The following is a 12,305-nucleotide window of genomic DNA, read 5'->3' on the forward strand; positions in this document are numbered from 1 at the left end:
CCAATACATTTTAATATTTGGCCAAATGCAGAAACGTTTGTACTTTTATACAGAATTCGCGATGTAGCTACAACATGGCATTTAGACATAGGTTGACTTATTCTCCTTTGTTGGCAAAGGTTTATAAATGATTTACATTACAAATCTAGTAAGATAATGCACATTGTTTTCCCAGATGAACTTTAAGCAATTCTCACAGCATATACAGAGGAAGAGTTTAGCCCTTTCACACACACAGTCTTTACTGGTAAATTACCATTAGATCATACGTGAACAGGACCTTTTCAAAAAGCCCGGTAAATTTATTCTGGCAATCATATTGTTCTTATGGAGATGGCATGATTACTCTGAGCTGTTTACAAAGCTCCGCTGCTTTTTAATTAGTTTTTTCCATGTAAATTTTGGACTTTGGACTTTGACCATTGCGCTTCGCAGCTTTTTGTCGCGCTTCTCCATTCATCAGGGCTGCGACTCTGCCTACTATTGTGCGCGTCTCGTGTTTATAAGAACAAAAAATTCTGATTGGCTAGTAATGTTAGTTTGGTTGAGAGTGAAAGCTGTGCTCCTCTCATACCACTGGTAGGCGAACTCATGAACTCCACAGTGATATCAACAAGTTTTTTTTAAATTTAGGATTTTTTTTTTTTTTCACAGCCAAACGCTGCACGCCGGAGATCCGGCAGGGTGCCGGAGAACTTTAAGCCCTGAATTTCATGATACTTTTTCAAAAAAATACTCTCAGAAAAATATATTTAAAACTTTTTTTTTTTTGAAAACCATGATTTGTATATACTCACATCATGTACAGGTGCATCTCAATAAATTAGAATGTCTTGGAAAAGTTCATTTATTTCAGTAATTCAACTCAAATTGTGAAACTCGTGTATTAAATAAATTCAGTGCACACAGACTGAAGTAGTTTAAGTCTTTGGTTCTTTTAATTGTGATGATTTTGGCTCACAATTAACAAAAACCCACCAATTCACCATCTCAACAAATTAGAATACTTCATAAGACCAATAATAAAAAAACACATTTTTAGTGAATTGTTGGCCTTCTGGAAAGTATATTCGTTTACTATATGTACTCAATACTTGGTAGGGGCTCCTTTTGCTTTAATTACTGCCTCAATTCGGCGTGGCATGGAGGTGATCAGTTTGTGGCACTGCTGAGGTGGTATGGAAGCCCAGGTTTCTTTGACAGTGGCCTTCAGCTCATCTGCATTTTTTGGTCTCTTGTTTCTCATTTTCCTCTTGACAATACCCCATAGATTCTCTGTGGGGTTCAGGTCTGGTGAGTTTGCTGGCCAGTCAAGCACACCAACACCATGGTCATTTAAACATTTTGGTGCTTTTGGCAGTGTGGGCAGGTGCCAAATCCTGCTGGAAAATGAAATCAGCATCTTTAAAAAGCTGGTCAGCAGAAGGAAGCATGAAGTGCTCCAAAATTTCTTGGTAAACGGGTGCAGTGACTTTGGTTTTGAAAAAACACAATGGACCAACACCAGCAGATGACATTGCACCCCAAATCATCACAGACTGTGGAAACTTAACACTGGACTTCAAGCAACTTGGGCTATGAGCTTCTCCACCCTTCCTCCAGACTCTAGGACCTTGGTTTCCAAATGAAATACAAAACTTGCTCTCATCTGAAAAGAGGACTTTGGACCACTGGGCAACAGTCCAGTTCTTCTTCTCCTTAGCCCAGGTAAGACGCTAAGACGTTGTCTGTGGTTCAGGAGTGGCTTAACAAGAGGAATACGACAACTGTAGCCAAATTCCTTGACACGTCTGTGTGTGGTGGCTCTTGATGCCTTGACCCCAGCCTCAGTCCATTCCTTGTGAAGTTCACCCAAATTCTTGAATCGATTTTGCTTGACAATCCTCATAAGGCTGCGGTTCTCTCGGTTGGTTGTGCATCTTTTTCTTCCACACTTTTTCCTTCCACTCAACTTTCTGTTAACATGCTTGGATACAGCACTCTGTGAACAGCCAGCTTTTTTTGGCAATGAATGTTTGTGGCTTACCCTCCTTGTGAAGGGTGTCAATGATTGTCTTCTGGACAACTGTCAGATCAGCAGTCTTCCCCATGATTGTGTAGCCTAGTGAACCAAACTGAGAGACCATTTTGAAGGCTCAGGAAACCTTTGCAGGTGTTTTGAGTTGATTAGCTGATTGGCATGTCACCATATTCTAATTTGTTGAGATAGTGAATTGGTGGGTTTTTGTTAAATGTGAGCCAAAATCATCACAATTAAAAGAACCAAAGACTTAAACTACTTCAATCTGTGTGCATTGAATTTATTTAATACACGAGTTTCACAATTTGAGTTGAATTACTGAAATAAATGAATGAGATGAACCTGTATTAATTAGTAAGGAACAGGTTAGTGATAGTTACACCACATTATATTTTTAGAGTCATCAAAATAATTTTTTGTTGAAAATGTCTGGTATAAAAGTTCACAAACATACTGTAAGAAACCAACATGAATACAAAGATTACATTGTAAAGAACTACGCGCATGCATTTTAAAACACATTTGTCCTTTTCTTTATCTTTGATACATCTACTACTTTATTTTTTAGGTTATCCAGTGTTTTGAGTTGGCCTAGTTGCAGTCACATTTACAACAATTATTACAGTTAAAAAAAATACAGTGATGATTCAGCTTGGTTTGTTTAACGCACATTTTATTTGTGAAAGTCTACAAAAAAAAATGTTGGTGAGGAAAAAAGTCTTATGCTTTAAATGATCCATTCATTTTTAATTTGGTAATTGTTTTTTTACTACAGTATATTATTTCATTGATAATGGATTTGGTTTTAATTGTGACAGGTAGGTAGCTATAAGCACAGTGATATCGATGAATAAAAGAAATCTGACAAAAGCTAATAGCAATGCAAAATGACACTATGTAACACACCACACCAGTTTACTTCCTGTTTTGCATCAGGTATTGATATAAGTCTTTCTCATGCCATCAGCATTAACTGCATAGAGTTGGTGCACATCTTTTGACAAACCAGCAAACTGCTCCTCCTGTTATCAGACACATAAATGCAAGTGTTAACTTAGCCATATTGCATGTACAAGCCTGAATTAATGATGTACATCTAAAAAATAGACAGAAGTGAAAACCAAATAACTTACCAAAACATTCATGCGTTCTACTGCAGCCACAGCGACATTAAGCTTTCTTTCGTCTTCCTCTCTCTCTTCTTCTATAACGCCCAGTCTGCACAAACAGGAAGGAGAAAGAGAAATGTTTCTCAGTAGTCTTAAGAGTATTTACAAATAAACACATTGTGACTTCTTTTAAGCAAAAAAAAAAAAAAAAAAAAAAAATATATATATATTGTGACGGATTGGTGGCCCTCCCCCTCATCATCATCACCACCCCGTCCCTTATTCGCCGCCCTTCACCAGGCTCCCGACTGGAGTGGGTGGATGAGAGGAGGGGCGTGGGATCAACGCGGGCTGGCGGCGTGTGATGAGGCACAGCTGGACTGAATGAAGCCTCATCACCGCCGCCGTTAAATGCCGAGCGCGCCTCTCCTCGAGAGACCGGTCTCTTCCCCCGTGCATGCACGCTGGTGTCCTCGTGGGTCCAGGAGGGGTGCGTAGAGGGACGTAGAGGGACGTAGAGGGACGTAGAGGGACGGCGCGCCACCGGAGATGTGAGCTGCTGAACCCGCGGTCCGGGAGAAAGCCGCACCCGTATTACGGCCGTCGGGCCAGGATGCCGGGCCGTTCAAGTCCCGCCAAAGGCCGAGGAAGAAGAGGAAGAGCCGCCGCTCAGAAGAAGCCGCCGCCCCTCGTAACCGGACCAGAGCGGGAGCGCGTGCGGCCACCGGACTCCGCCCCTTCCCCTTCTGAACACTGCCCTCCTTCACGAGCCCCGCAGCACAACGAGGACACCAGATCCCCCCCCGTTTTGTTGGACACTTCTTCCCCTGGACACTTTAATTTATCACTTTTGTTGAATAAAAGCCTCTCCGAGGCCTGACGCCACACCCACTGTGTCTGTCGTTGGCTCCTCCCGTCACTATGTATGTGTATGTGTATATATATATATAATATTATTATTTATTTTTTACCTGAAAGTTGCGCTTGCCAGCTGTTCTTCGCGGATGGCTAGCAGATTGCGAAGTTCCTGAACCTCTGCCTGCAGCTGTGTATTCTGTTCTTGGGTCAGGACTATGAAGTCTTCTAACCGCTTTGCCATCTCCAGCTCACGCTCGGTTACCTGCTCCACGCCCAAACGCAGCTCTCCCAACTCTTGCGCATGCTATGAGACACCCAAACTTTGTCAACATACTGTGGCATTTCCATCCTTTTATTACACTAGTTAATTCTGACAAAACACCAAAGTAGTGGTAATATAATCTTACTTAGACCAGCCTGGTTACACAGACTTTTTCATAGTATGATTTTTCAAATCATACTATTGTGCTTTATTATACACTCGATGGTTCTGAAACCAGATGCATTTAGAGTATGCAAAATTGACCGACCCTGTCTAACGTGCTTGTCTCCTCTTGCTCTTGCCCTATTTTTTGATAGGGCTCGTTGCTGTTGTTTTGTTTGATCCAGAGTACTTTTGCTGCTGGGGCTTTGGATTTTATGGCCTATGACAAACAGAAAATAAGTATTTGAAAGCACACCATTGGCAAAATGTCTAGTAAATTTTAACCAGTCTTAGTTACTCACATTGCTAGGTGATGAAATTTCCAAACAGGGATCCTGATCTTGATTGTCGTCCTGGCACTGTGTTGGTAGCTCTTCTTTGCTTGTCTGCCTCTTTATTGGCTGCCGTTGATTCCGTGATGGTCTGTTGGGGACACTAAAAGCCCGCTGCACCTGCTTCCGCTGACGTTCTTTGCCTTGGTTGGGTTTTGAGTCCATGGGAAGCTGCTGCATGGAGTTTTGTAATGGACTGTACTTGGGGAGATCCTTTGGAGGTAAATATATAGGCTTTGGTTGTCCATGAATGCTGTTTCCGCAAGAATGGAGACACAGGTGAGAGGAGTGTAAGTACTTTGAACAAACATTGATTTTAAAACTTGATACAGCTTCTCTTGGGGCCCCTTTGGGAATTAACCTTACCTGCTAACAGGGATCCGTTGAGCTTCCTGGCCAAGGAACTCTGTGATCTGGTTTAGGATTGAAGGCAAGGGATGTAGATTGTCTATTTTGTCCTACAAAAAAATATGTAATTTTGCCCATGAGCACATTGTTTAATTAACGAGAATCTCATAGTTCTCAGATGAGCCCTGATGTTTTATGTTACCTGTTTCATTCCAGAGATAATATCGACCAGGAGATTGTGAAGGACTGCTAGACGAAGGGGCAGGTCTACATAGCCATCAAATCGAGCCATGGCAATTTCACTGTCTGGATCAGATACTTTCTGTAAGAATCCTCTCATAGGCTCCCAGTGTTGTTCTAGAAACTCATTCATAAAAAACATGTACTCTTCTTTTTCGCCAAACCTGGTGGATATTGAGATAAAATGGTTGTTTCCGAGAACAAACCTTACAAAACCCTAATTCCATTGGGATTTATAATCAATACATATAACATTTTGTAGACCTGATTGATGTGAGTTAACTGAAAGATGGAATGGTAATCAAAATATGAAGGACTATAGACAGGACTTACAAGGTGAAGTTTGCAAGGTTTTGAATGACCTTGGCTGTCAGAGTGAGAGTACGAAGGGTGTTTGGCTCTGGATAGGCTTGCGTGAGGCCAAAGAGTGATGGACTGAGGATCGCTGGGCATAAGAATCGAAGAAACAGAGATGCTGATATGAGACGGTGTCCGATGTCTGTTTGACCTCTGTCCTCACAATCTAATACCCAGCTGGAAAAAATCTCATTCAGCTCCGCAGGGAATGAGCTATTCATAGAAGGGAAAGAATTGATCATTTAAAAATAATTTTCCATTGGAAAACTAATGACACCCATTAGGATTTAAGAGGACAGAGTATATCTGGTTACTATTATGGATAGTATATTACAGCAATTCCTTGATCTTAGATGTGTTTTCTACAGAAAATACTTGCTCTTTGTTTTCAAATATATTTTTTGGGAGTGCGTTCATTTAGGTTTATCTTACTCGTGCATGTCAGTTATTCTCTTTACAACATCTGCACATGTCTCCTTCAGATATCTCTGGTTGATTGGTAGATCAGAGGCAGAGCATTTCTGCGGGTCTACCTCACAGCTCTCTCCTCCACTATACAGTCTGGCTATGAAGTCAGCTGTGGATACAGAGGGTTAAAGAGGAGGTTAGAGGTAAATAAGATGACACATGCAGTTTTATAACAAGGGATGCTGTAGAATATTCCTTACCAAGTGTGTCAATGAGATACTTCTGGCCCACCAATTTCATATATTCGTCAATAGCCTTTGTGGCCAGTGTATTCTCCCTGAAAATCAAAGCCTCATTTTCTCCCAAGCGCTGAACTTCTGCACTACCGAGATCAATCAAGAACTCCTGCACAATCATTCAAAAACCATTCAGAAATCCGAAGAGCTTATGTCTTTTCCTACAGTTACTGCTGTTGCCACTCACCTTAGCTTTCCCAATGCTCTGGAGCACATGAACAAGTGCTCCTGCAAGTTCTTCTTTCTCTCGTACATTGAGAAGGGGTTCCAGGCTGCTGCACATGTCCACATAATTCACTGTGATATACTCTGCAAATTCCTTGTACCTCTCAATAGGCAGAATTTTCAGGATCTTGAATTTGGACTTGACTCGAAGTGAAGCTTGCGGGCCAACTTGGTCCTTTGCTGTACTTGTTCCTGGGGGCTTGTAGGGAACGATGGGATACCACTTCTCCTGATAGGCACGTCCTTTTATTTCTGCCAGATTAAGAGGCACACTTCCTAGAGGATGCAAAATAGATTCATCCTTGGAATGGCGCTTCTTTTTGGGGTCTTCGTCTCTAAAGAAGTGCAGGATGATCTGGTTGACTGGGGGCAAATTGTCAAGTTCAAAAAATTCGCCCCAGAACAGCTGGCAACCTCCTGAAGCACCACCACCATGGCCTGTGCCAGCTGCTCCAGATCCTCCATCAACTGCTTGGCTGGAGCGTTGGACGGACTTCCCCACAGCCCGGCTACTGGTACGAGCAAACAACGTACCATCAAGGTGGACCTCACAATAATATCGCTTTTTTGGGGGAAGGTCTTTTGCTTCATTAACCCAAAGGCTCAGTGAGTACTCAGTGCGCTCACAATTGTCCTGAAGGTAGATAGTAGAAAACATTATCATTATTCGCAACAAGTACACAATTAATTAAATATTTTGATGGACCTTACAGTAAGTTGAGGGATATTCAGTACCTTATTTGGATGAGCAGCACGACGCAAGTCTTCAATCCAGCGGTCTCTTTCTGCAGCTGAGCTGCACCCAAAGCAGTGGTTATTCTCTGAGTTGATGACCTATTATGAGTCAGATAAGGAAATGGCCAAAAAAAGAGATTGGTTTAGATTATGGATTGACATAGAGATCAGAAAATTGAAACATAGTTTGTACTTTAATATGCAACAGCAAGGTCTACCTGAAAACAGTACTTCTCCCCTAGAATCGAGCTGTGGACTGGCCTGATGACGGTAGTCTGGTCTGTGCTAAGATCCAGGCTTTTTGCCGCACTGACTGGAATGGATAAAGATTCTCTGGAACCATACCTTGATGGAACGTGTGAAAGACTGGTAAATGGCATATATTAAACCATCAGATGATATGTTTGTTCCAACTGACATTAATCTGTAATACAGAGTCAGATCAGTCTTTTTCTATATTATAAAAATGATCCTCCACCTTCCAGCAACACTTAGTCCTGCAGTATTGAGCTGTGTGCTGCTTTTCTGTTTAACATCGTGCATGCGTCGCTTGATTAAATTCTATCATGAGAATGAGAGAAAATGACCGTTAAGGGAAAATACATATATTTATGCATGCATTTTGTTCAGCAACAGTTTCAGATTTCGTAGAAATACTAATGTATACTCACTTTGACACCGCCATCTTGCCCTTTTATTTTGGTACCACTCTGGGGCACCACAGGATCTGGATTTAGCTCTAAAGAGAGAATGAGAACAGTTTCTGTATTTGATGATCACTTTGATGCCACATTATTCCTCTTTTTTCTGTAGTGAGCACTGAAGGTGGTCCATCCCATTCTTTTTTAAAATGTTCCATAATGCAGTTATTGATCATTAATGCTTAAATGATCAAATGTATGTGTGCACGTATGTCTTTCTGTTTATTTTGTTCTGGTGGGATAAAATACAGCAGAAAGACAACTAATCTCAATGCAATCGCAGATTCTGAAACCAAGGCAGGAAGCATAGTCATTTCCTTCCTTCTATGTGCATCAGATCAATAATTACCAGTTTAACAGAAAATTTAACTGTGTTACTGCAGTTGAATTCTGTTAATACAGAACAGAACCGAAATCTAGGGGCTTGTTTAATTTTTTATGTCAAAAATGAGCTTTTACTTGATCATCCGTGTCCCTTTATGAAGCTGGAGAGCAGACAAGCAGTACCATGCAAAGCATGTGGTCCCAATTTTTGGATTTACATGATTATAGGGGTCAGACTTAGGGGTGCTTGAATAAATCACGTTTACGAAAGCAGCAGCTGTAAAAATGAGTCATATTTGCTTGGCAGCCTATTAACGTTTTGTTTCTGATGAAGTCTGACACTTTGTCATGAATTTTCAAAGCACATGAAGTAACTAACTTGCAAAGAATGCAAAAGTGCAACATTAAAAATTACAACGACTTGAATTGTATCAGCAACTACTACAAATAGAAATGAAGCAAGCATTTATTTCAAATCTGCCAAGGCCAGTTGTGATGCATGACCTGGTATTAAAAGCGCAAAACATTTTAAAAATAGTATGGTTTGATTAAACTCCTTTCAACATATTTCCCACATATAGTCTTTGTAGTTGCTGATTTTCACACATACTGTAGCCTGTGTAAAATTGGGAAGAGCAGTAGGATGCCTTCAACACCCAATGTCCATCATGGTAAGGCCAACAGCCTTATTTTAGGAGTCTTTACATTGTATGCCATCTCTGAAGCCAAGAGAATACAAGACTTTTACAAAACTTGACCTAATATGCTTCTAAAGGCCAAGCCACACAGCACAGACAAACACCAACAAACAATCTGCCCATTGGATTTAGAATTTTATGAAAAATTGCTGTCATGTTCACACTGCCCCAGTAGACACTGACAAGCTGAACATGTTCACTCGGGTGAAAACAAACCCTGATCAACACCAACAGGTGCTTACAGGGGTAACAAACTGATGGCATTTGTCTGTGCGCTGTAAATTGGCCTTAAACTTTCCATCACAATGTACATACTGCCAAACATGATCTTCTAAATTACCAGATCAAAAAGTGAATATATATATATATATATGTGGAAGCACAGAAATTGGCAAGCAGTTCAGCCAACAAATAAGCTCCAGCAAATTACATTAGTGCTTTCAAATACAATTATGGTATATCTTTGTGCTTTGCTATACAATTGAATTAGCTGAAAATTAAGATCAATGTAAACTCAGTTAACTGGATTCTGCCATCTCCTTAGACTTGTTTTAATGCTGATTGAATTTCACATGCATTAAACTCTCCAGAAAAATGATTAAACTGAATCATTTAAGTAGGCAGTTAAAATTATTTTGCTTACCTAGTGCCCCTCCACATACAATCCAACGCCTGAAACCCATTATTTGGAGTAGCTCAGAAAAAGTTTTTTTTTTTTCCCTTTCAGAACATTAGACTCACAAATGTCCTTTTTGTTTTTTTACTTTTAATATAAGAGTCCCAGATACTTATTTTGAGTGAACTAGACAGCACACCCCTTCAGTCTCAGTCGTCCTCTGGTATGGAACACCCAGTTACGATGATATCTTCAGACATTCAAAGGAAGCAATTTTACAAGCACACACACATAACCACTTCAACCATTTCCTCTGTGAATACGTTATCTAGCTTCACTTTAGTTACTGACAGGCCGTCATTGGCTAGATAGAGACAGATGATATCTCTCATCTCTTGAATCATCTCCGGTTTTTAAATTGTCAGGACACAGCGAGCTTTAGGCCGTCACTTCATTCAAGTGTACTGCAATCCCCCCAGTGATCTTCACAAGATAATGTTCACATTTGTTCTTATGAGGCCAGTTAGTTAACAATAAAATTGGATCAGAAAGTTCTGAGCACAGCTCTAGTGTCATTTGTTTGCAGATGGCGCTTGGTTAGATTTCTTGCATCTAATGCAATGACATTTTTGGCTTCAATGTAAATTCAAACTCTTTGATACTGACCAGTGTGACTTCCACTGATGTTCTGGAGACTGAGACTGGAGAGACAACTACTGGCCCGGTTCCGTACCCTCATCAAAGGCTGAAATAAATTGAAAAGATAATGACATATTGGCAGCATAAGTTGACCTAAAATCAAATAGCATGTCCAAACTAAATGCACTGCTTCAAAGTCAATTTAATGGCATATATCCAATATCTTAATCTGCTAAGTATAATGTCTGATTTGTTGGCATCGTTTAATGTGTGTGTTGTTCATTACCTCCTCCTCACGTGGGATAAGGATCTGTCCATCTTGAAGAAAGCAGTTGCTAATGTCCCAAACGGGAACGTCTTGTGGAGGGGCCCAGGAGAGGCGAACAGGCTCCACATTCTCAGGATCGCACTTTTGTTTGTCTTTTCATAAAATGTGAAAGAGTTTACATGCAATGTTTTAATTTAAAAGCCCAGAAGCTTCAAATACAAAACATACCACATGATTGAATGAATTTGCAATCCAGTTCCAATATCATAAGGGCTTAATTAGTTAGCAGTCCTATCAGTCCTATCAACATCCAATTACATGTTTAGGTCATTTGGGTACAAAAGAAAAAAAATCTTTCTGTGGATTCTTTACTTTGTTTATTGTTCCATCTTGCACATCCTGTTGTTGTACCCTCATTCTTTAGCGGCATCTGCATGTACAATCTTTTATATCTACACTCTCCAACAGTAGAGATCTTTCTAGGGAACCTTCATAATGGTTTTAACTTATGTTTTGTAGAACATTTAGCATTGAATATAAAGCTCTTACCATGCTCAATAATGGCAGAACTCTGTAGACGTTGTCTCTTGAACTTCTGTGAAACCGTTTGCAGGTACTTCCTTATTTTACCCCTTTGCGTTGTGTCCTGGACAGTGGACCCAGATGCCTGTGCGCTGGAGGACCCAGATGCAGACGAGGAGGACAGGACCGAAGATAGGAGGGACCCTGGTGGCTCTGAAAGAGCTCTGCGGAAAGGGTTTTTTCTTGAAGTTGCTGGCTTGTCCGGTTTGGATGGGCTTTCGCTCCCTCGAGTTGCAGTCGAGCACTTTTCCCCCGCGTCTTCACTCAGAGCTTTGCGCCAACTCTGCATTTTATTCCATTTGTTTGAAGCCCCTTTCTCAAGCCTCTCAATAGCCCCCTGTGCTACCGTCTCAGGCTTGGCCCCTGTGTGCCACTTGTACGTGTTGAGTAACTTGCCATCTTCTGGTTGGCGTGGGTCTTGATCAACCGGACTGTTCTGCTCAGGAGACAGATCCATGTCTTCCTCAATCTGTGGTGCTGATTGCTCAGCACTCGGATCTTTGTTTGTACCCATCTTGATTCCTACTCCGTTACCCAAATTAGCACGTTTTCTGGGCACAGGATGTTTGATGCAATGCAAAGTTTGTATTTTCGTGTAGTATCTCAAAGAGTATGGATTCCTCAGCACTTACCAGTTCTAGAGGTCTTTAAATGTCTTGTATTTTCAATTTCGAGTGCTTCGGATCTCATCATCTGCTCACTTCACCTATTGGCTTGTTTGAAATGATGCAACCTTTGTGGTCCTCAGCTCTTGTAGGTATGAGGCGGGTTTTTTTCGGTGCGTACTAGTCGTCCAGTTTTCAGGAAGCCAGTCAATTTGTGGGTGGGGAAATCAGGTTAGGTATACAGGTTGAAGGAAGACTGAGAGATAATGATATATCCCAGACTGACCCAACTAGTGCAAAATTATAGTGCTATGTTCTTTACTTTGTTATAGCTTTGTATGGAAAATCTAGAGAACATAATATTCCATTTGATTATGTTTTGTTCTCACACATTGTATTTGAGTTTGAACTGAACTGGTGTGGTTGTGATTGGAAAAATTCTTATGATCAGCGTAACATGATCAAGATTAGATTTTTTTTTATTAAATATGAACAAGGTTGACAGTTTAACCCAAATACC

General features: G+C 40.8%; 1 protein-coding gene across 2 annotated transcripts; it reads right to left on the reverse strand.

Moving 5' to 3' along the window:
* Positions 1–2,331: 2,331 nt before the first annotated feature.
* rasal3 (RAS protein activator like 3) lies at positions 2,332–11,965 on the reverse strand. 2 transcript variants are annotated; one of them, XM_058780203.1, is made up of 19 exons: positions 11,813–11,965; positions 11,148–11,731; positions 10,617–10,750; positions 10,358–10,436; positions 8,024–8,091; positions 7,831–7,913; positions 7,571–7,697; positions 7,353–7,451; positions 6,580–7,251; positions 6,357–6,501; positions 6,121–6,265; positions 5,665–5,901; positions 5,294–5,495; positions 5,110–5,201; positions 4,714–4,996; positions 4,518–4,631; positions 4,101–4,291; positions 3,154–3,238; positions 2,332–3,042 (listed from the first exon to the last, which is right to left on the reverse strand). In XM_058780203.1, exons 2-19 carry the CDS (start codon positions 11,692–11,694, stop codon positions 2,953–2,955), a joined length of 3,393 nt encoding a protein of 1,130 aa, XP_058636186.1. In that variant the 5' UTR covers positions 11,695–11,731; positions 11,813–11,965; the 3' UTR covers positions 2,332–2,952. The 2 variants fall into 2 exon arrangements, with proteins under 2 accessions (XP_058636186.1, XP_058636187.1); XM_058780204.1 differs by lacking the exons at positions 10,358–10,436; positions 10,617–10,750; positions 11,148–11,731; positions 11,813–11,965 and adding an exon at positions 9,719–10,325 and having other exon boundaries at positions 2,339–3,042.
* Positions 11,966–12,305: the final 340 nt, after the last annotated feature.

This window comes from Onychostoma macrolepis, chromosome 06 (assembly GCF_012432095.1).
Source record: "Onychostoma macrolepis isolate SWU-2019 chromosome 06, ASM1243209v1, whole genome shotgun sequence".
Lineage (NCBI taxonomy): Eukaryota > Metazoa > Chordata > Actinopteri > Cypriniformes > Cyprinidae > Onychostoma > Onychostoma macrolepis.

Excerpts from the sequence above, each read along its gene's own strand:
- rasal3 (XM_058780203.1), bottom strand. The coding sequence starts at position 11,694 with ATGGGTACAAACAAAGATCCGAGTGCTGAGCAATCAGCACCACAGATT. Across the intron at positions 10,751-11,147 it reads TTCTGCCATTATTGAGCATG|ACAAACAAAAGTGCGATCCT; the intron begins GTAAGAGCTTTA and ends TTTTATGAAAAG. Across the intron at positions 4,997-5,109 it reads CAACGGATCCCTGTTAGCAG|CATTCATGGACAACCAAAGC; the intron begins GTAAGGTTAATT and ends TTGCGGAAACAG.